This window comes from Centruroides sculpturatus, unplaced genomic scaffold (assembly GCF_000671375.1).
Source record: "Centruroides sculpturatus isolate CEXI.00-Female unplaced genomic scaffold, Cexi_2.0 scaffold703, whole genome shotgun sequence".
In the NCBI taxonomy this organism is placed as follows: Eukaryota; Metazoa; Arthropoda; class Arachnida; order Scorpiones; family Buthidae; genus Centruroides; species Centruroides sculpturatus.
In genome coordinates, this window is record NW_019384944.1 from 127,009 (window position 1) to 152,816 (window position 25,808).

The 25,808-nt window shown below is 28.7% G+C and overlaps 1 protein-coding gene across 1 annotated transcript in view; it reads right to left on the reverse strand.

The window, feature by feature from the left end:
* The window catches only part of LOC111632167 (basement membrane-specific heparan sulfate proteoglycan core protein-like), a 208,133-nt gene that overhangs the window by 18,174 nt on the left and 164,151 nt on the right, over positions 1 to 25,808 (reverse strand). Inside the window, 14 exon segments of the mRNA XM_023376533.1 lie at positions 4,082 to 4,253; positions 4,347 to 4,594; positions 4,671 to 4,883; positions 4,967 to 5,275; positions 6,162 to 6,311; positions 6,378 to 6,560; positions 6,647 to 6,760; positions 6,828 to 7,091; positions 13,037 to 13,309; positions 13,599 to 13,736; positions 14,119 to 14,216; positions 18,076 to 18,235; positions 18,314 to 18,574; positions 22,622 to 22,813. Coding sequence (XP_023232301.1) covers positions 4,082 to 4,253; positions 4,347 to 4,594; positions 4,671 to 4,883; positions 4,967 to 5,275; positions 6,162 to 6,311; positions 6,378 to 6,560; positions 6,647 to 6,760; positions 6,828 to 7,091; positions 13,037 to 13,309; positions 13,599 to 13,736; positions 14,119 to 14,216; positions 18,076 to 18,235; positions 18,314 to 18,574; positions 22,622 to 22,813 — 2,775 coding nt within the window.

The following is a 25,808-nucleotide window of genomic DNA, read 5'->3' on the forward strand; positions in this document are numbered from 1 at the left end:
CCCCCGACTTAATTAAACGTATATATAATAAAATATATTAATTTAAAAAAATTAAAAAACTATTGGAGGTCGTTTTTGACATCAGAAACTAGCTTTAAATAACTTTATCGAAGTAAAATCCGTGCACTACTACTTTAGAACGATGAATGAAATTTGATAAAAAAAACTCCCATTAAAAAACAATTAAGCGTTAATCGTGCGTCATTAAAGGTATATTAAAATCGCAATGAAATATTTTCGCGCGGGAAAAAATTTTTGAAATAATTTGGAGACTTAACATTAAAAAAAAAAACAAAAATTTTTTCGGAGGGCCCAAATGCCCGAGTTTTATGTAACGCTATGGAACTTGCCCGAGTTATCTCGGGTTTTAAAGATTGCAGCATTACTTCTTGCCGCCTGCAGATGGCTGTGATTGGTCATCCATATTCAGCAAACGTGATCAACAATGCAGTTAAGGAGACAAATTCCCTGACTTTTTGACAAATTCCCTGACTTTTTGACAATTTTCGACAAATTCCCTGACTTTCCCTGACCTTTTCCAAACACTAATGAAAATCCCCGACTTTCCCTGATTTTCCCTGACTTTCCAGGTGCGTAGGAACCCTGTTTATAGCAGTAACAGAATGAACTAAAATCATGATATAATGTTTGACAAGGTAATGGAAACCATAAAAACAGTACAGTAAAACAAACTAAAGCTATAAAATCATTTAAAAAAATCATAGCCTTAAAAAGAATCCAACATATAAATAAAAATACAATCGTTAAATCTGTATGTATAATTATATTACACACACACACAAGCAAAATGATCTGTCACCACTGCAAAAAATCATGTAAATTAAAAAAAAAATTTGATTTACAATCATTTAAAAGTTTTGAAATTTTCAAATTGTAAATCAATTTTATTTTTTGAAATAAAATTAATTGAAAACTAAAACAATTTTAATTAATTTTGATTATATTTAATTGTAGTTTTACTTTCAGTTCAGTGTAAAGTATCTATCTAGTATGCTTTAATTTGTTGATATTTGCAGGTTTCAAACATTTGTTATTGTCAGGTTCCAACATTTTTTATTAAGATGAAAAGGGTTTCATGATAAAAATAAGTTGGGAACTTCTGCTCTATTGTATTATATATTCTGCATAACTTTATATACAAACTGTTACATTCTTAAGCTTGATACTCTATTAATTAAAACACAATTTGCATAAAACTTAATTATTCATCACATCTGTTTAGTACAAAAATAATGTCCCAACTGTTATCAAGTCTTGGCAGAGTGATTGTCTTGTGAGAAAAGTACTCATGCACTCCGTAGCAGTGTGTGCTACATCTACCAATCTACCAGCACAGTATTAACCCAAATGGTATGAGAATCAAACTTGTGTATTGTATAAGGAATGATTTTCCCACAAAAAAATCCAGATAATGTGCCAAACATCATCTGAAAATGCACAATTTTATATTTTGAAGACACATTACAGGATTTTTCAGAATCATCAAATTTAAGGAACTGTATTACATTAGAAAAATCAGCAGAAAGTCACTGCTTTATGCATAGATATTTTCTCATATCCAAATTAGGTGAAGTAGTTTCTCTTCATTTAAAAAAAAAGTTTTCAGAATTTAATTTTCAATTACTTTTTACAATGTTAATATAATACATCTTTAGAAAAAATATATTTCTTGCTATACTATGCATACAAGGCATTAACAAATCCACAGCGGAACAGACCTTTTATTATAAGCTACTTGTCTGCCATCAAATGTAAAAAAGCTAAAAAGTCCTCTAGCCAGTAGCAAACACAAGCATGTGAAAGGACAGGAGGATTTAAACTCATTTTTATGCATAGTATAGCAAGAAATTTATTTTTTCTAAATGTGAATTCATCCTGGCAAAATTTTTTAATATAATACATCTTATAAATTTATATAATACATTGTAAGATTGCAAGATAACAGTTGTTATTACATCTATATTTAAGAAAATAATTTTATTACAAGAAAACTTTTAAGGCTATTAATAGTTCAGGTTTAACTATGTTTGCAATCTCATCTTTTTTGACAGAACAATTCCAATAAATGGAACTGAAATACTGTATATGTTTGAATGAGTCAACTCATTGAAGAACAGAAGAAATTTCTATTTTAATCCAAAAGTTTATAAAATAAAATTTAAATTACTCACCAAATTAATATTCCACAGATAGCAGATAAAGATTTAAGGTTAAATTTAATAAAACAATTAAAGTTAAGACAAAATATTCAAATTATACTTACCTTGTATTGCTAAAAGATAATCTTCATGGAAAGTACCAGCATAGCTATCTACTGTACAACGATATACACCACCATTTGCAGTTCTCACTCCATTAATTATTACTATTGGACCGTGGAATCTTATATTATCAGGAAGAGGTCCTTCCTGCCGAAGTTTCGACCACAGTATCCGAGCAGACGGATCTCCAGTCACTTTGCAATGTATTCTCAATGTGTCTCCTAAATTAACTGGATCTTTATTTGTATCAATTTTGACTTCCAATGTTGGAATGGCTAAAAATTAAATTAAACAATTTCTAAGTGAATAAAATTAAAATTTATAAAATAATTTTTGTAAATATTGTTCAAATTTCAATATCAAAAATTTTCTTATTCAAAATTAATTTTGAATATATTATTATTACTAACAAAATTCAGATTTAGTATGATTATTTGCGAGGTAGAAAATGTTGGTTTTTTTATTCATCATTCATCTATTAGTATACCTCTATCTTTTAATCATGAAAAATCTGAATGTTTACAAGAGGTATATGGATATTGGAACACTGTTATTGGGACCAACCCCTTTTCCGTTCTTTATTACAATGCGTTTTGTCCAACCGATCGTGGCAATCAGGCAAAACATTGCATCGCTTGCTATTTTCGATGCAATTCCCATCACCACATGTAATCTGGTCAGTATTGCAATTTACTTCACCATCTAAAAATGAGATCAGTATAGTTAATAAAAGCAAATTAAAGCAAAAAAAGCTAGCAAATCAGAAAATTAATAAATATAAACTATAATTGTATTACTTTGTTAATTTGTAAATTTTAATTTAGTAAAACAAATCAGTTAAAAGCAAACTATATATTATTAAANTTTATATATATATATATCAAACCTTCATAAGAAATATTCACCAAACCATTTCAGCAGAAGTTGTTTAATCCTTACCATTGCACTTAACACTTAGGTCTTTGTATCTTGTTTATTTCCCAAAACCTCATCCTGTATGTTTTTTGCATTACAAGATAAAGTAGAAGCAGAATTACTTCAACTTAAATATTCTGGTATTACAAAAATCTATGCTAATGAGTGATGTTACAGGAGGCTAAGGGCAGGTGTTAGGAGGATAGGTGTTATAGGAGTAATCAAATGGATTACTCCTATAACACATATCCTTAAATAAAAGTAAGTAAAACTCCAATTTTTACTGTAATTTGAAAGTTATCAGCTAAAGAAGGAATCAACTAAAAGTGCTTTTAGTTGATTCCTTCTTTAGCTGATAACTTTCAAATTGCATAGGGGTGAAGAATTTTTTGTGTATGACTTAAGTGATGCATACTATCAATTCGAACTGGATGAATAAAGGAAAAATGTTGTTGTAATTAATATCCATTTATGGCTGTTTAGATGTAACAGATTATTCTATGATATCACTACAGCACTTTTTAAACATGCAGTTGGAAAACTGTTTTCCAGTGTTCCAATGACTAAACCATATTTTGATTATTATTTAGGTGATCAGAAGAGAGAGCATAATGAAAAATTCTAACTATTCACACTAATGAAGGAATTCATTTTATAAGAACAAATGCCATTTGACATGACAGCTTTTTTCCTCAAAACAACTTCTTTCCTATTAATATCCATTTTTTGATACAATGAAGCATCAAAACTGGAGACAGCTATGTTTTAACATAATTGTGATTAATCTTTAAATTGAATCTATTACAAAATCTTAGACCAAAAATTATGTAATGTTTATAATTATCATTGCAATCACAAGGTATAGTAAAACAGAAATGACTTACCACTATATCCACTTCTACATTCACAAGAATATTGGCCTGATCCTTCATTTGTGCAGATTCCATTATTTAGACATGGATTTCTATCACAAGGTGCTCCTCCTCCACAATCTTCAACATTGGATGAATCCACAAGAGAATTTACAAAATCAATTTCAACGGCATTAACTTCCATCTTAAAAAAAATCAACAGATAAATACATTACACTACTAAATAAATATCTGAAAGCTTATTAAATAGAAGATTTAACATTGATTGAATACATACATGAGCAATACATCCATCAAATCCATGATTAACTCCTGCTAATGGAGATACGGTCACTTTGGTTTTATCATAACCTCCAACATACAAAGGAAGACGTAGATCAAGACCTCTTGTATGACCAGGAGATGTACCTCGTACAGAAGTTCCATTATTAACAGTTAAGGATCCTTCACGATTGGTTCTTGTTGCTGTTATTGTTACCCACTGATCAGCATATAATTTTTCTGGACTTTTTAGTATAGCAGGTCCTTTTTAAAATAATCAAAAATATTCTTAGATATTATTTCTTAAATGAAATAAGATATAATAATATCAGTTTCTTACCAGAACCAGTATCAAATCGAAATTCTATACTTTTGTTAAGAACTGCCAGTGATACAAAATCACCATTTCCAAAAGCACTTTGAGCTGAATAGGATATTAAACCATCATCCAGTCTTCGTAATTTCACTTTCATATCCAATTTATTAAATTGCCCATTTATAGGATAAGCAGCATAAGCATCATTTGAAAATGCTGGCTCAATAATTAAGATCTCTAAAAGTTTGAGAGTAAATAAATGTATAAATTTTAATATTAAAAAATTTATGTATTTTTCTAAAACTGTTTTAAGAGTTTACCTTTTTCACACCGCAAGCCTGTTCGGCCATATGGACAATAACATTCAAATCCTCCAATTGGGTTATTGACACATCTTCCTTCCCCACACACACCTGGATAACAAGTTTCAGCAACATTCTCGCATCTAATTCCAGAAAATCCAGAAGGACAAATGCATTTGATTCCCATTTTCACTAAAGCTGGTTGGCAGACACCACCATGTTCACATGGATTTACTTTACATGTATCACATATTGTTACACCAATTTTTTCAGCTTCACGAAGTAAGTCATATTCTTTATCTTTAATTCTAAAATAGCTAATACAACCTGGAAAAATATGAGACTATTTCAGACAAAGTTCAATTTGAGATGAATTCAAATTTTATCAATAATTACATGCAGAGCTGCAGCATTTCAGTCTTTATCTACACATTTCAGATCAAACATTAGCCATTGTCTGATCTGATATGAATGATATTTTAAAATAAAACAAGGGAAACTGTTAAGATATGAAAAAGATTGTATAGGAACCTCTTTGTATCTTTTATATAGTTTCCAATAATTAAGATGATATGGTACAAGTATAATTACAGTAAATACAGAAATTTCAATGCAATAAACAGAAATTTCTAAAATCTTCAAATTTTAGCAAATCTTGGCATCATATTGCCATAAAATTACTTTTTTGTTTCTGGAAGCCAAAGTTTATTAGTATAAAATCTAATCTGGCCAATATTAGCTTGTAAATATAATGTTTGAAAAATGAAATATCCATTTGTACCAAAAGTTCCAGTTTTTAAATATTTGTATGTCTAAGCTGAAGTTGGTTTAGTATAGTCAAAAAACATTTATTTTATATTAATAAACTTTCAGAAATTATTAAAAGCTAAATATTCCAGATGTCAATATCATAATTTTCTTACGAATTTATTTAAAAAGTTTATCAAGCATAAAGGAATGAGTATGAATTGGTAGTATGAAGAGTAATCAATAGAATAAAAATGGAGATCATATGAACCCTCAATTTAAGATTTGTTGTTGATCTGAGTAAATATGATTCAAAGTATATCTCCTGCTAAGCATACCAGTTATGAACATAAAATCATCTACTTATAAATTACAAAAATTTTAATTAATTTAAAAATAGATAATGATATTTTATCTCAGGCTGGCCTATATTAAATATTTGATAGAAATGTTTTATAAACCATACCAATAAAACCTTGTTGAAATCCAGCTTGGCGTGAAATGGCTCTAAAATCCGGAACCCCACCAATGTAGAGAGGCTCGGCAAGATCCAATCCAACATTGTCACCTCCAGCAGAGCCATTTACTACCAAATAATCATTTATCTTCATGACTCCTAAATCAAAAATAAGCATTAATAAAATTTTAAAAATCTTATCTTTTCAAAAATTTATGATCTTACCCTTAATTTTATCTCTTGTGACAAGCACATTATACCAATTGCCTAATTCTACTTGTTCTGGACTACTAATTATTGCTGGACCAGACCCAAGCTCATATCTGAGTTGTATGTAACCATCAGATAAGCCAAATGAAACAAAATCTCCACCTCCACCAGACTGCTGCCCATTATACAAAATAAGACCTGAATAAAAAAATTGGAAGATTTTATTTTTTTTTAAATCTTGTTCATGTATGATGAATTAAGTTAATAAATAATGAATTTATTACCATCAAAGCTCTCTGGTTTAAATGAAATTTCAAATTCAAAATTTGTATAAGCTTCATGCATTGTATCTAACTTCATGTAAGATAAAGGAGCTTGAGTAAATAAAGGAATAACACCTGAAAAAAAATTTGTAAATCTTAAATTTGTTAAATTATTTGCAACAATTCATTATTTTTTTTTTACCTGTAACTACAATAATTGTTGGAATTTCTAAAGTAGCAACAGCACTTTTAGCAGTACAGATGTATGTTCCTGCATCTTCTGCCTGTATTTTCTGAATTGATAATATATTCCTATCGGTGAATGAATGAGGTGGCAAAGCACTGCCTTGTTTTGACCAAGTGTAAGCTACTGGAGGATCCAAATTTGTATTACAGGTAATATTTACATTGCGACCAAATGGTGCCATTCTGGTTTCCACTGCAAATGGTGGTATTGATGGAGGTACTATATTAAAAAATAAATTATTATATTAAAAATGATTTATTAATTATTTTAGTCTTTTATACCATTTCTTCTTTAATATATATATATATATATATATTAAAGAATTAATGGAATGATGTAAATCTTGTATATATAAAAGATATATTATTCTAAAGTTTTCTTATTATCTTATAGTAACTTTTGAAATTATTAATATTTGAAGACAGTATATTTAAATTTGATGACTAATAAAATTACTTATTTCCCAATTAAAATATCTTATTCCTTTACCATCTATTTCTTGATGGAATTATTTTTTTGCATTAATCTCATTTATAACTTAAGTAATCTGCTTAATAGAAAAGTTGTTCATAAATTAATACTTTTAATTTACTTTTCATAACATTCTCAAAATACATACAAGTATGACTCATCACAAATGAAATAGTGTATATGGCATTGCTAAACATAAGGTAAAATTTAACTGTACTGTATTTATTGTTAATTAACACATGAGTCTTATCTGTAATCTGCCATATATCAGACCAGTGGGTGTCAGGTTACAACCAATAGTCAGATTACTGGATGTTGTTTGTATGTATGTATATATATATTTTACAGTAAAAATGAACTTTGTTCACAGATTAGTCTACTGCATTAATCACAATCATTGCATGTGCAGTCAGCAAAATAGTCACAGACAACTAATGATTGACAGTATACATGTACTGGACATCGATAAGTGGTAACAAAAATTTCATGTGCACCACACTGCAGAATATCAGATTACTAAATGTGTCAGACTGGCAAGTGACTGACTGTAGAGACTACTGCAAGGTTTCCAACTTATGTTCTGCAATAAAAATTTGGAGTTCTACAATAAAATTTGTTGAGTGTAGTGATGTATGAATGTGCCAATGCAAATTTAGGAGATGAGGTGTAATTATTCTAGTCTTGGATTGAGTCCTTGCATGACAATATGAGGACTCGATCCGAGACCATACATGTGCTAAAGTTATTTATACAGGGTTCCTACTCAAATTTTTGTTTTGAATTCCCTGACTTTCCCTGATTTTCCCTGACCAACTTTGTCCAAATTCCCTGACCCTCACATTTTTTAGTGTGGAATATCGACATAATAAAACAGAATTTACGGTTAACATTGAGTACATTTAGCCCTCTTTTTGCACAGTTGATATGCTTCAAAGACTGCCACATTAAAAAAATACAGTACATACATCATGTAGAAAAATGTTTGATAGAATCCACAACTTCAATGTAATGAAAAAATAAGCAATTTACAATCAAAACACAAGCTTTTTATTTTATCATCATTTATCATTATTATTTGTATGTAAATCTAGTAAATACAAGGTAACATAAAATCAACAAAAAGTATTCTTTGATAAACAAATAGTACTGTACTGTGCTTAAAATGAACTCTTGACTTAGAAAAACACAATTTTAAAATCAATCTTTCAACAAAAAGAGTAGCTTTTTTTTAATCTTTTTACATTACCATCTGTTGCATATCTTAAAAACAGTTATTGCAAATATAATGTTTAAACATGCATTATTATATGGATAGGATAGATAGGGTGTGACCCATATCCTATTTCTGAGATCAAAGAATGTTTTGATGAGAAGAAATAAAACTCATATTTAATCACTGAGCCTTCTACTGCCCCCATGAAAGCCTCCAGTGCCCGCAAAGGGGCGTTATCACCCACTTTGAGAAAGGATGATCTAGACCAGTGTTTCTCAACCCAAAACTCATCGCAGACCGGAAAATATCTGCTTTTTTTAAGTGGACCAGTGACAATATTATTTTTAATTGAAAAAAATTCTCTGTTGTAAAAAGAACTGCAAACTACATTGAGCAATAAATATTTGTTATTTTATTTACCAGTACATTAGTATACAAATCAATGTGATCGCTGCTTTTCTTTTTTGCTAGTAAGATCATCAATTCTTGGAGTTAAGGCGGTAACTGCAAGGCGTGAGGCAGAACTAATACTATAATGATTTTGTTGTTTCAATTTTATCATTACCATTGCTGAAAACATTGATTCACATAAGTACGTTGTTGAAAAAGGTAGTAACATCCTAACTGCCTTTTTATGTAAAACTGGATATTCAGATTTAACTTTAATCCAAAACTGTGTTATGGGCATTGATTCAAACAATGTTTTAAATCCCAAGTCTGAACTTAATTTGATTAGTTTTTCGTATTCAAAGTCGTTCAATCTATTAGTTTGCTATCAATAAACGGATTAATAATCCACATATTTCCTATTTGAGAACAACGCATGGAAGGTACAGTATATATTTTTAAAGTTTTCGCGGACTGGTCAGATTAGAGTTGCGGACCGGCGGTTGAGAAACACGGGTCTAGACTATTTCTCAAGTTTCTATAAAAAATTTCTGTTCATTCCTTTTTTTCTCTAATAATTAAATTATTTTACGTTTTTCTATTTTAGTTCCGGACAATTCCGGAACCTCACACTTGTATTCCTATGAAGTCATAGTATTACGAAAATTGGGATTCTTAAAACTTATAAAATAAAATAAATACAGAAATAAACAACAAACGAAATTACAATTATACGTTATTAAAATATAGAAGTTCAGCGCAGAGAATCGTAACTACAAATCTCTTTCTTTTGCAACATAACTATAAAAATTGTTTTGGTGTTGTTTCGCACAAAAAATAATCAAATTTATTTTAATTTTTTAGTAATGTAATTATTTTTTTTTAAATTTACAGCTTTTTAATTTTTAAATTTTAATTATAAGCAAGTTAACATTGGTTAAACTATCGGATTACCTGTTGATTTTCGAAAATATAACTACAGAATATTTATTACAAGCATGATCAATCTTGCCAGTTTTTAAGCCCTAAATTTGCCAAAATCAGTGATATTTGTTACCCAATATCATTTCAGTTAACTAATTATTAAACTATGTATCGAAGTTGCGGAAAAAAACGGAAGAGAGAGGGAAAATATGCTTGCAGTACAGTACATTCAAGGAAAATCGTAACAACAAATATAAAAAGCTTGTGCCAACAACAAGTCAGCGCCAGTATTTTACTGTAAACGTCGGGTAACTATTTATAATTTTTTATGTTTTAAACTGAAAAACGATTAAATTACAGATTTTTACTGATCTGTTTAGCTATTTTGAAGTGAACATTCTAATAAATTACGATTTCAACTTTTAAAAGTTTGCAAACAAATTTTTAATTAGTTATTTTTTATTCTAATAAACAATTTCATCTTTTTATAATCGCTGAATTACTAAAATTAAAAATTAAACACTATTACATAAAAGTAGTTTATCCTGTTATTAATTAACTCCCTTGCTACCCACTAATTTTTAATATTAATGTAATTAAACATAAAAAATATTTAAAACTGGGAAAAAAACGAAAGAAATGCGTTAATTTTGAAGAAAAAGCTTCAAACTTTATTTTCCATTGTCTCGCCTTTCTGTGAAATCTGACACCGATGAGTCATTGTGTTTACAGCTGGATGACCTGGAGAACAGCTGGTGTTGGGATTTCCCGGGACATTCTCATAGAAGTCTCGGGAGGAGAAGGGTTTAAAGTAGAGTGAATACTAGCTGGCCGTATATTTTTAAATATTTTTCAAAAATTACGTTTTTTTATTGCGATTTCCGACCCCCCGACTTAATTAAACGTATATATAATAAAATATATTAATTTAAAAAATTAAAAAACTATTGGAGGTCGTTTTTGACATCAGAAACTAGCTTTAAATAACTTTATCGAAGTAAAATCCGTGCACTACTACTTTAGAACGATGAATGAAATTTGATAAAAAAAACTCCCATTAAAAAACAATTAAGCGTTAATCGTGCGTCATTAAAGGTATATTAAAATCGCAATGAAATATTTTCGCGCGGGAAAAAATTTTTGAAATAATTTGGAGACTTAACATTAAAAAAAAAAACAAAAATTTTTTCGGAGGGCCCAAATGCCCGAGTTTTATGTAACGCTATGGAACTTGCCCGAGTTATCTCGGGTTTTAAAGATTGCAGCATTACTTCTTGCCGCCTGCAGATGGCTGTGATTGGTCATCCATATTCAGCAAACGTGATCAACAATGCAGTTAAGGAGACAAATTCCCTGACTTTTTGACAAATTCCCTGACTTTTTGACAATTTTCGACAAATTCCCTGACTTTCCCTGACCTTTTCCAAACACTAATGAAAATCCCCGACTTTCCCTGATTTTCCCTGACTTTCCAGGTGCGTAGGAACCCTGTTTATAGCAGTAACAGAATGAACTAAAATCATGATATAATGTTTGACAAGGTAATGGAAACCATAAAAACAGTACAGTAAAACAAACTAAAGCTATAAAATCATTTAAAAAAATCATAGCCTTAAAAAGAATCCAACATATAAATAAAAATACAATCGTTAAATCTGTATGTATAATTATATTACACACACACACAAGCAAAATGATCTGTCACCACTGCAAAAAATCATGTAAATTAAAAAAAAAATTTGATTTACAATCATTTAAAAGTTTTGAAATTTTCAAATTGTAAATCAATTTTATTTTTTGAAATAAAATTAATTGAAAACTAAAACAATTTTAATTAATTTTGATTATATTTAATTGTAGTTTTACTTTCAGTTCAGTGTAAAGTATCTATCTAGTATGCTTTAATTTGTTGATATTTGCAGGTTTCAAACATTTGTTATTGTCAGGTTCCAACATTTTTTATTAAGATGAAAAGGGTTTCATGATAAAAATAAGTTGGGAACTTCTGCTCTATTGTATTATATATTCTGCATAACTTTATATACAAACTGTTACATTCTTAAGCTTGATACTCTATTAATTAAAACACAATTTGCATAAAACTTAATTATTCATCACATCTGTTTAGTACAAAAATAATGTCCCAACTGTTATCAAGTCTTGGCAGAGTGATTGTCTTGTGAGAAAAGTACTCATGCACTCCGTAGCAGTGTGTGCTACATCTACCAATCTACCAGCACAGTATTAACCCAAATGGTATGAGAATCAAACTTGTGTATTGTATAAGGAATGATTTTCCCACAAAAAAATCCAGATAATGTGCCAAACATCATCTGAAAATGCACAATTTTATATTTTGAAGACACATTACAGGATTTTTCAGAATCATCAAATTTAAGGAACTGTATTACATTAGAAAAATCAGCAGAAAGTCACTGCTTTATGCATAGATATTTTCTCATATCCAAATTAGGTGAAGTAGTTTCTCTTCATTTAAAAAAAAAGTTTTCAGAATTTAATTTTCAATTACTTTTTACAATGTTAATATAATACATCTTTAGAAAAAATATATTTCTTGCTATACTATGCATACAAGGCATTAACAAATCCACAGCGGAACAGACCTTTTATTATAAGCTACTTGTCTGCCATCAAATGTAAAAAAGCTAAAAAGTCCTCTAGCCAGTAGCAAACACAAGCATGTGAAAGGACAGGAGGATTTAAACTCATTTTTATGCATAGTATAGCAAGAAATTTATTTTTTCTAAATGTGAATTCATCCTGGCAAAATTTTTTAATATAATACATCTTATAAATTTATATAATACATTGTAAGATTTCAAGATAACAGTTGTTATTACATCTATATTTAAGAAAATAATTTTATTACAAGAAAACTTTTAAGGCTATTAATAGTTCAGGTTTAACTATGTTTGCAATCTCATCTTTTTTGACAGAACAATTCCAATAAATGGAACTGAAATACTGTATATGTTTGAATGAGTCAACTCATTGAAGAACAGAAGAAATTTCTATTTTAATCCAAAAGTTTATAAAATAAAATTTAAATTACTCACCAAATTAATATTCCACAGATAGCAGATAAAGATTTAAGGTTAAATTTAATAAAACAATTAAAGTTAAGACAAAATATTCAAATTATACTTACCTTGTATTGCTAAAAGATAATCTTCATGGAAAGTACCAGCATAGCTATCTACTGTACAACGATATACACCACCATTTGCAGTTCTCACTCCATTAATTATTACTATTGGACCGTGGAATCTTATATTATCAGGAAGAGGTCCTTCCTGCCGAAGTTTCGACCACAGTATCCGAGCAGACGGATCTCCAGTCACTTTGCAATGTATTCTCAATGTGTCTCCTAAATTAACTGGATCTTTATTTGTATCAATTTTGACTTCCAATGTTGGAATGGCTAAAAATTAAATTAAACAATTTCTAAGTGAATAAAATTAAAATTTATAAAATAATTTTTGTAAATATTGTTCAAATTTCAATATCAAAAATTTTCTTATTCAAAATTAATTTTGAATATATTATTATTACTAACAAAATTCAGATTTAGTATGATTATTTGCGAGGTAGAAAATGTTGGTTTTTTTATTCATCATTCATCTATTAGTATACCTCTATCTTTTAATCATGAAAAATCTGAATGTTTACAAGAGGTATATGGATATTGGAACACTGTTATTGGGACCAACCCCTTTTCCGTTCTTTATTACAATGCGTTTTGTCCAACCGATCGTGGCAATCAGGCAAAACATTGCATCGCTTGCTATTTTCGATGCAATTCCCATCACCACATGTAATCTGGTCAGTATTGCAATTTACTTCACCATCTAAAAATGAGATCAGTATAGTTAATAAAAGCAAATTAAAGCAAAAAAAGCTAGCAAATCAGAAAATTAATAAATATAAACTATAATTGTATTACTTTGTTAATTTGTAAATTTTAATTTAGTAAAACAAATCAGTTAAAAGCAAACTATATATTATTAAAAAAGCAGCAATAATGAATAATAAATATAATAAAGCTAAATAAATACAGAATAATTAAAGTTAATAATCATGCAAAATATTTTAAAAATGGGAAAATTAAATCAAATGCCATGCTGCATATATCATTAATTTTAAATTCAATTAAAATATTAATTGCTGAAACAGCTTTGACACTATAAATTTAAATGATTTATTTATATATTTTCAATATTTTTAACTTACTTTTCACAGTCAGTAGAATAAACCCTTGCTTCCTTTGTGGATAATTAGTAGTTGTACAGATATATTTACCTGTATTTTCATGTTGTAGGTCTTTGATCCTAAAATATTTATATTTTAAATTTAAAAAATCATAATACTAATTAATAATCCTTAGTTTAATTTTACCTTATGATTAATATGTAGTAAATTTGATTTTTAAATATCAAAGCAATGATAAATATTTGCTATTTTACTAAAGTACAAATTAATCCAAATTCAGCCATATCCATTGTACTGTGTATATATTTAGAACCATGATAAATAAGTTACTGTCTAAAATAATTTAAAATAATATTTTTCAAGAATATCTTTATCACTAGTAATTAGCATCTGAAACTACTACCTTGAAATTTTTATTACTATAAAATAACTACATTTATATTCATTTTAAAATAATAAACAGATTTTTTGAAATACAGTAAAATCTATCTAAAACAGAATCTGAATAAAATAGACTAGCTAAACAGAAAAAAATTCTTGAGAATAAAGCAATTTTTCTGTGTTGAATTCAACTATAAACCAGAAACTTGCTCAATGCAGAAATGGAAGAGTATAACAACCTGGATGAAGTGGAAAATTAAAATTCTACTTGTAGGCAAATGAGTAAAATCAAATGATCTTGCCAAATGTAGCCTGATAATTCAGCAAGATTGTTTGGCTTAATTAAAATTGGGTTATAAGTTGTTTATGTATGAATAAAATCATCTCTGTTGGCAGAGATGATTTTACTCATATTTATGATAGGCCTATTTAATTATTTGTATGATTTAATTAGAATATACAGAATTTCAAACTACTTACAGTAGTAATAATTATCATTTGTTCATTAAATATTGTAGCTTACTAGCATATAAAACAAAACAATTTTCAGGAAAATTTTGGGTCCTGAAAATATTCTATATTCCAATATTACATGCTTCAAAATAAACTATGCTTAAAATGTTTTAATACAGTAGAGCATCGATTATCCGACCCCCAATTAACCATCACATCGGTTAACCGACCGTTCTAGTCGGCAAATTCAAATGTCCGCTAGTGATGTGGTGCTACAATATTTGGCTGTCTTGGCTACTTTAATAGTACTTTTACGTGTTTTAGCTGGCAACACTGGCTCGGCCATGAAAGGGAGCCAGTATTTAAACGAGGCTTAATTTTCTAATTTTTAATGATACAATAGCGATGATTATTATTTTAAAAAAAATTTTTGTTAGGCTTATCATCAATGAAAATTCAACGCAAAGTAGGTTAATAGCGATATACTAATTACATGAGATATACTAATATACTATACTAATAATGTATTTTTTCATATTTTTCGGTTATCCATTTTTTCAGTTATCCGACCAACCCCAGTCCCCAATTGAGTCGGATAATCAATGCTCTACTGTATTCGCACCTCAACACAAAAACCTTTAAAAACAGAAAAGTGAATTAAAAGGCTGCATTTTTAAAGGTTTTTGTGTCAAGGTGTAAATATTAGTTGAGTGCAGTTAGAGGAGAATGTAAAATGTTTTAAATTTTTGAAATTTATATATAAAGTTTGCTAAAAGTTAAATTATCATAAATTTCATTTTTATCAATGTAAATATTCAGACTAGTGTGCAGGATTTTTAAAGGTTGAGTTTTAAAAATATTTTTTCAAAACACTAGTGTCCAAAATTATAGAAATACACACACATGACAAAAATACAGAAATGAACAGCCCTCCATCACAATCAATGCTTTCTCTGAGGCATGCCTGATAAGCTACTACTGATATTTCAGGAACATTTCCTCGTTGTTAGAGAGCTTAATGATCCTAGCAGACAACAGTAAAAAATAATTTTGGTGTATACCATCAAATATTTTGCTAATTTACATATGACATAAGTTTCAGCTACTCATATTTCTTGATGTTGATTTTACACAGTTTTGTGTTTATATTGTTTTCCAAAGTTAAAACAACAGTTAATTAATTTTTATAATAATAATTTTACAATTTTACTTTGAACACCAGTAATTACTGTATTGTGTTAACTAAGGAAGAACTGAATGGTAACAATATAAACATAAGTTATATACAATATACTGTTTAATTTTAATTCTATTTAACTTTTTAATTCTTTATAAACGGGAGGGTTAAGCCCACAAAACTCCTCCAGTGTGTATGACCTTGAATGTACCGGTACTTCTCAAAACTTAATCATTTTGATTCATAAAACAAAGAGCAGTTTCTTTGTTTCTCTATGAATCAAACTTTTTCTCACCCCAATCCTTTCACAAATTATTTTTCCATATTTAAATTAATGTTATTGATAAAATATGAATTTTTTGAAGAGTCATATCTCTCTTCCTAATGGGAGAAATTCTTATTTAAAATGAAAAGTTCTTTTCTTCCACTTTTTATTTTTTAGTACTAACAATAATACAGGTATACCTCGAGTTACATCATTCTCAATTATACATCGTCAAAAAAATAAACTTGATTTTTATTTTTCCATATAAGTCATTTTATTCAACTTTGTCTGTCTGCCACAAATATTGAAATCATAATATCCACTAGATAAGTGTTAAAAGAACACAAAATCATATTAAAATACATACATTTACAGTAAATGTTAATATAATCATCATAAATTGTAGAGAATGAAATATGAAAACATCTGTGACTGTGTTGTCATCTTATTTAGTGGTCTTTGAGACTTCAATATTGGCATTTTTTCATGACTGTGTTGTCATCTTATTTAGCGGTCTTTGAGACTTCAATATTGGCATTTTTTCATGGTAGTTCCAATATCTACTGTTTGGCGTCGTTGTCAGTGCCACTCGTTATTGGTAAATTTAACATAAATTAACTTTTTACTATTGCAAAATAATTTTAATAATTGTATTTGTTATTTAACCTTACAAAATCATCTTATTTTATAATATCTTAAAGCAAGCCACATTAACAAATAGTCTGTGATGTACTGTAAACATTGGCAAATTGTAAACATGTATAGTAACAAGTATGTACATACCGTACATGTGTTTGTAAATTTAGATTTAGTTTTTAATATAGTACAGGAAAAAAAGTAAATTTATTTGTTTGTAAGCTTAAAATAGATTCTTATTAATCATATATTATTAAAAATGCATTTATAAATAAAATACAAAACTGGGAATGGTTATTTGTGGTTTAGCCTAGTGACAAGTAAATTTGACTTGAGTCACCTCTCCTGGAACAAATTACCGACGTAAGGCAAGGTATACGTGTACACTAATTCCAAGAATGTTTCAGAATTTTAGTTTAGACTATGTAAATATCAAAACTACTTGTTTAGTAATAAAAATTACATGTATCAATCTTAACCAAATTTAATTTCTTCCATATTTATAAAACTTATCTCTGTTATTACTATATAAAGAAACATCATCACTAAACCATATATTATAAAACTACACACCAATCAATGCTGAATCTAGCCCGATAATATTCGGCATTGGTTGGTGTGTAGCTTTATCTATTATTATCCATTTACTTTGTAGAACTTTGAAAACTAAAATTACAATTGCAAAAGCATAGGCTGTTGCCTTAACAACAACCTATCATTGACTGTTCCAAAATATATAAATAGTCTAATTTCTGAATTTTCTTATCTCTATAATTTACTGAGCCTAAAAAGACTCAAAATTTCTTTATATATTTATTTCAGATTAATAGAGGTCTCTAATTTGATATTAACTGCAATATTTAGAATTAGTGGTTTCTTTTTATTCACATATAGACTAGAGGAATACAAGTAAGGCTCTTAATTTTCTAGTTGTATTGTAAATTCTGGATTTAATAAGCAGGACTTTCCTATCTCATTATGGAATAATTCTTAAATGATAAATATAACTATTATTACTAATAGTATGAATATTGAAAAGTGTATTATTAAAGAAATAATTATTTACCTTAATTCATTGTTAACAATATTTACATTTGGAGCTATGGTTCCATCTTCTTTATTCCATACGATTGTAGGTGGAGGAAAACCTGCTATTGGACATCTTAATTCAATACTAGCACCTAGAAAGCCTGTTTCTTCTCTGTAATTTGAATCAGGTTCTCGTTCTAAAGCAGATGAAAAATAATCAAAATATAAATTTTCAATTCATTATAAAAATTAATAATAATCACCATTTTACAAACCATTAACAGTAACATCTGCATATCCTCTTGCTTTACCAGCAGCATTTACCGCTGTACATAAATAACGCCCTGAATCACGCAATGTAATTCCTCTAAATTCTAGAACACCGTTAATTTGAACAACGTTGGGTGCAAGTTGATGACCAGGTCTACTCCAATCAACTGTGATTGGTTGGTCTCCAATTGCAGTACAATGGATCCTAACAATATCACCAACTTTGACAATTTGTGAGATCGGATTCAAATGAATGGTTGGAGGAGCTGGAAAGGGAGAAAAAAAAATAGTCAAATGATGTCAAATAATTTTTTATTACTAATAATTTTTTTATACACAGTAAGAAACAAAATTTGATCTTAATCCACTCAGGTATATTTGAATTTTCTTCTTTCAGTTCTGTTAGTGTATTAATTATTTTAGTGATTCATCATTTGTAAACAGTATTTAAAAGTATTGGAAGACATATCTAAATCTATGATTATTCTGATTTGGTAATTAATTTTATTTTTATTTTTTAAATATCTAAACATTTACGTAACAGTAAGCAATTAAAATTGTAAACTTTGGCATTTGTTACATTTAATTATATAAAAATAATATATATTGTAGAACTAAAAAGTGGTAATAAAAATAGTATAACTAGAACAGTAATAATGTAAAAATAAAAAATAAGCTTATCAATTTAGGAACTTTATTTCTCTATGTGAAGCTCTAACTCCTACATACTTTTCCATTTAGACCACCGTTAGAATCCTCCCTACAGTCACATCTCCATTGGTACTGCCTGTAAATTACATAATCATAATCAAAATTGTAAACTGACAGTTCCAGTGGTGATGTGACTACATATAAACTTGAATCAATATTACAAATTCCAACAGTAGCCTAAAAAGCAAGATCTGTCGAAGTTATATCTTCATCATTCTAGGAATTTATCTTTTAGTTCTATAATAAATAATTTTCAGTTTAATTATTATAAGTTTAAATAACACCAAATTATAAATAAATTCATTATAAAAATTTTGTTTTTGGTTATAAAATATTTACATATTTATCTAATGCAGAAAATGGATTTTGAACTACAGTAGAGCATCAATTATCCAACTCAATTGGGGACTGGAGTTGATCGTATAACTGAAAAAACAGATAACCAAAAAGTATAAAAAAAATACATTATTAGTATAGCATATTAGTATATTGCTATTAACCTACTTCGCGTTGAATTTTCATCGATGTTAAGCCTAACAAAATTTTTTTAAAATAATAATCATCGCTATTGTATCGTTAAAAATTATTTGAAAATTATTTTATTGCTCACAAAACAAACCACCACTCATAATTAGAAAATTAAGCCTTATTTAAATACTGGCCTCCCTTTCATGGTCGAGCCAGTGTTGCCGGCTAAAACACGCAAAAATTCAACAAAAATAATATTAAAGTAGCCAAGACATAGCCAAATATTGTAGCGCCACATCACTAGCGGCCATTTGAACTTGCCAACTAGAACGCAATTGGTTAACCGATTTGATGGTTGATCAGAGGTCGGATAATTGATGCTCTACTGTATTCTTCTTTTCAGTTCATACATATAAAAATACAAGTATTTTAAAAGAAGAACAAATTGTAAAATTAAAAATTCTCTCTAAATTTTCAAAAACATCACTTAATTTCATTATATAAATGTTTACTTATAAAATCACACACAATCAAGAACTTTTAAAATCCAGTAAAACAATTTTAATAAAAACATCCAATGAACATTTTTGATCTTATCCAAGGACTGCTTCTATGATCTTGTTATATTTTATAAGGAGCACCTTATAATATATAACAAGATCATACTTTACTTTTATACAATATAAGTTTACTACTTTAATTAATAAGATAGTAAACTTAATATTAAAACTATTGTATTCTCTTTTACTATATACTCAAATTTACATATTAATTTTTCTCCCAAGATGTTTACATATCTAACACCTAAACAAATACAGATATGTTTTAACTTTTGAATATCCTAGCCAAAATTCTTGACAAGTTGTTTTGAAATGGTCTTATTTCTATGCTTGGCATGTCCAATCATTATTTTACTCATTTTTGCAATAATCTATCTGTCTTCTGTCAACTTCAATGTTTTGTTTATGATAATTAATATCCATCCTTTTAACAGTATTGAAAGATTCTTCCTTATTGGTTTGAATATATTGACAATTGATGTAATGTAAAATTGCCATAAAATAGGTTCACTGATATTAAATGGCATTTCTAAAGGTGAAACTCAATCAACACTGGTTTTCTAATGCTTTTCTGCTTTACAATTATTATAATGAATATAACTGCATCAATTGTGAGATGTCTATATTGTTGATACTATTAATAATTAAATGCTAAATAATCCAGTATAACCTGATCTAATATTAAAGCCAAACAATTGCCAGATAACTATTGGGCTTAGATATGTTTGTATTTGGATATCTGGTCAATTTATATATTTTAACCCAGGATTTTAGCATCTTTTTCAAATATTATGATGTAATTTAGAGAAATTTCAAAATGAACGAGTTGATTGTTATGATGCATGTTATTGAGTAGCAAAAATAAATCAATTCATTATACAATACTTGAAAAGTGGAAAGAAATGAAAGATTTTTGTTTTTTTACAGTGGCAATCTTTTATGAATATCAAAATATAATTTTCCATGAAAGTCGAAGAAATATAAATTCAAGGACAGCTTTATTGCCAGTTATTTGTTTCACTACAAGTACCCTGTTGAGTGACTGTAAAGAAACTAGTTTTTGCATCAGGGTAGTGTCAAATCATCCAATCTTTGTTGACAGAGGAGACAAATGAGTGTTAATGACAGGAAATAAAGCAAAGCTGTTAAATATGGTTTTTGCTGGTTAATCATCATCTTAATATATATGAAATAATAGAAAATACTTTACTTACTTATTACTTAACATGTCATTGTAAATTTTATTAAGAAAGTTGCACATTTACTCTTGAACCCTTATTATTGGATATTACACAGTCCATTGTTTAGTTCTTAAGGACACATCAGCAATTTTTCTAGGAGACAGAAAAACCTGTTCTACAGGCAGTGAGAGGGCAGTTGTCAAGGGGTCAAATCACTTTGACTTTTGAGAGAGAGAAAGTCTCCCTGTCACTTGCTTTAACCGATAAGTGCATATAAATTTATCATGTGAGTACTGCTCTTGTTTGCAACACAAAAATAAAAATAGAGGCTAGTCACTTGTCGATGGTTGGCAGGACATGACATTTTATTTCTTTACTTCAATTGTAAGAGCCAATTTATGGTATAACCACATTTAAAGAATATCACCACAAGGTACTCAATGATACATGTTTTTGTGCCATTAGTGAAAATTTATGCTTTCCAGGTAAAAATGTTGCTCATATGACTCCTTGTTTGTCTGAACATTATGAACATCAACAGGTTTTTGTCGCTCAGAGACATGTCTGTGGAGTGAGAAATCACCTAGCGTGTAACAACCTTTACTACGGAAAATTGACTTCTAAGATTCTATATTAAGAAATTCTCTTTTATCAACTTTTATGATAAAAATTCAAGTAAGAGTATTAGTAATGTCAAATGTGGATTGACATACAGAAAATCAGAACTAAAGATCAGCCATGTCTTTGATGTTTTTCAGAAAAATTGCAATGGCAGATAAAAAAATTCTTTAAAAAACATGAATGTGTGTTGTACATAAAGGCATTCTTGGTACATTTAACAAAAGGAAAATCTGCTGGAAAAGTTTGAAATTGTAATTTAAAATTAACAGATAGTTTGAAAGCAAGTTCAGATTAACAGCCTGCAAGTTATTCACAGACAGTTATGGTAATTAGAAGTTAGAATATTATAAAACTTTATATATTTAAAACCAAACAAACACACTTTTCGTACTTTTCCAGCACTATTATTCCAGAAAGCCCAGCTTTTAAAAGATATTTGTATATATGTATCTAATAAGTTAAATTCCATATTTAGAATATTTTAAACAACTATTTTTCCCAATTTAAATATATTTTTATTCTTTACTATAATTTGTTGAAAGTACTTTTGTCCAATACTAAAAATTGTAAACTGTATTATAAAAGTTGATATAGGAGAAATTTAATAGCTGTAATGAATAAAAAAAATTCTATGCTCATTACATAGAACATTTATATCTAAAATCTATTCTTACCATTTGCATATGGTCCTATGATTGCATTTAAAAAAAAATTTAAGTTTGAATATTAAAGAATAAAAATATTAATTATATAAAATATTTGTAATACAAACCTACGACAGCCAATCTGGCTTTATCTTCCAAATTAATGAGATCACCTTCTGTAACACTAACACAAGTATATTCACCAGCATCTTCTTTTTGTACATTGTTTATAGTTAGGATGCCATTATGAAGTGTGTGATCTGGTGACATTGGTTTACCATCAGATCTTGTCCACTTCAGAACTAAAACTTTATCAGTACCTGAAAAAGTTTATACAAACTTTAATACAATTTAATTTGTTGTTCCTTAAAAAAAAATAATTGACTATAATGATTAATAATATCATATAAATTTATAGTTAATTATTTCTCAACTGATTTTTTGGGGGTTTTGTATTAAATCAATTTAATGAATATTAGTGAGGATTCATGGAAAAAAAAATTGATATAAGATTGGTGTAATATGTAACTAGTAAATTTTTCCATCAAGAATCACAGATTATATGATGTTTAATAAAGTAAAACTAAATGAAATAACTACTAAGTACAATATTGTATCAAAGAAGTTTTGTGAGGTCATTAAATTTTTCTTCAAAAACAATATTTCATTAAGGAAACTTGTAATGACTCAAAGGAAAGCTCTACTATGTATTACAAAAGCTTATTGTACCACTCAACTAATGCATTACAAATAATTGCACAAAAGTTGCCTATAGAATAAGTAAGAAAAGCTAAAATATTTCTATTGGTACCTTTTGTATCACATATGAACAAAATTCTAGTTACTTCCAGGCCTACAGGAACAGCAAGTAATTAACAATGTTCCTCATTCACAACTCTATTTACAGATTTTCAGAGGCTTCAAAAAGGAAGGAGATGTAGGAGCAAGTTATGTAATTTTTCATAGGAATATTAAGAATCAACTAAATCTATAGGTTAAATCAAAACAGTAAATATTTCAGCTTGAAATATAGTAATCTTAAAAGTATTGAAATGGTGTGACACTCATTACAAGGATGAGTATGTACAAATATATTCTGATAGTGCCTTCACATTTATACATCACACACATGTGCAGTCGACCCCCCTATAACACTGTTGATTTTTCCGTTTTATATGAATTCCATGTTGTACGAGTCACTTAGATTTTACAAATACGTGAGCCGTTCACAGCCTGGCACACGTATTTGTAAAATCTAAGTGACTCATACAACATGGAATTCATATAAAATAGAAAAATCAACAGTGTTATAGGGGGACTGTATACGTTCCCTCACCCACGTACTTTAGTGGTGCTGAGAATACCCATGGACTTATGAAAAGTTCACAGTGACAGTCTGATATGTGTTACTCTGCTTTCTTACGTATCAATCTCATACAGATTCTTCAAAGACTTTGATTGAAAAACTTCCTGTCACCTGGAACATTGCTGTTCTAGACACTTTCTTTTCCACAAGTTTGATTTTTATATTTAATTTTTAATTGTTAATATAATATTACATATTAGCATTTATGCTTTGTTAATTGTTTTACAGCAAACTGTTGTTACTTTATCAGCTGTTGTAACATTATTGTTTTACTTTGTAACGGTATGTTCTAATTATACTTTGTATTTATATATATAACTTGGCATGTAAAACTCTTCTTGTAAAAAAACTTGCAAACTTCTATGTATCAACCAATTGCTGTTAGTACATAGTACTATCTATGTTTGTAAATCAACAAATGTGCTTAATTATCAAGAATAGTCATGTAAAATCAAAACATATACCTGCAATTTTACAACGATACTGTACTGTTATTTTATGTCTGTAAAACCAACTAACAAATATATTGTATTATAATACCTGATTACAGAGCCGTAACTAGGCAGGTGCAACAGGTGCACCCGCACAGGGCCCACTTGGAAGGGGGGCCCAAACTGCTGTTCACAAGAAATTATATTTTTAATTTTAAAATTTTTCCGCCTTTCTACAGCGCGGTTTGGCGATTACATTTCGCCTTACTTAGACCCTAGATGTCTGCTCACCAGTGTTCCCTGTTCCCAACTGATGCGACTTTTAGAGGGACGTAGTGAGGTAGCGGAGACCTCAGACAAATCGGTCAAAAGTAGCGACTTTTGAGATTTTTTAATTTATTTTTTGAGAAATTTAAATTTATGTTTATAGTTTTCAAATTTACAGATTTTTCTCTACTTTATAGAGCTCTCTGGCAACTACTAATATTATTACGATATACAAAACTGTATTTCTAGATTTTTCTACAGTGTGCAGAGCTAGAAATCTGTAAAGGTAACATTTTGTAACAAAAATAAATCTGCCCGAGGATTTTTTTAAAATTACTAAATTGAAAACGGTAACTCCCGAATAAAATCTTAGTCTCGAGGTTGTAAAAGGCGTGCAGAAATTCTGACATCATTTTTTGCTTTATAGTGGTACGCATATGTGGTGTATACCTGAACGGCGGATTAAGCGGTAAGCGAACTATGCGGGCGCGTAGGGCCCCGAAGGGGCTCCCGCAGTCTTTAAAATGCTACTGAAAAAAGGGATTGCGAAAACGCAGAAGATAGAAATAGTCCAGAAAAACGCTTCGATATATATAGATACATGGAAGTAATAAATGATATAGCTTTATGGCCAACAATATTAACAGATGCTATTATTGATCATATTCTTAAAACAAACCAAAAAGTATAGAAAAGGGATTTCTTAATAAACGAAAAAAAAAAGTTAAGATAATGGAAATAGATAAAACACCAGATGAAGGAAGTAACTTGACACCCGAAAAATTATTTAAAATACAAATTTACAGTGTTCTTGACACTCTATTGTGTCAAATAGATTGGCGTTATGAAAAAATGAAAACTATCTGTGACGATTTTTGCTTTCTCTGTGGCTCGTCTTTACAATACATGAGTGTTGCTGATTTAAAAAAATCGGCTGCAGATCTCGCTATTAAATATAGCAAAGATTTAAAAAAGTACGAATTCACAAGTGAAATTGAAAGTTTTAATTTTGAAGTAACGACTCTTATACAAAATATAGAAACTGCATCTCCGCTTAATATTCTACAGGCTCTTCATGATTTTGGTTTAATTGAGTCTTACCCAAATATCAATGTCGCTCTTCGAATATTTCTAACTCTTCCCGTTTCTATTGCTTCGTGCGAGAGAAGTTTTAGCAAGTTAAACTTAATAAAAAATTATTTAAGATCAACTATCGGACAAGAACGATTATCCAATATTTCTATTATTTCA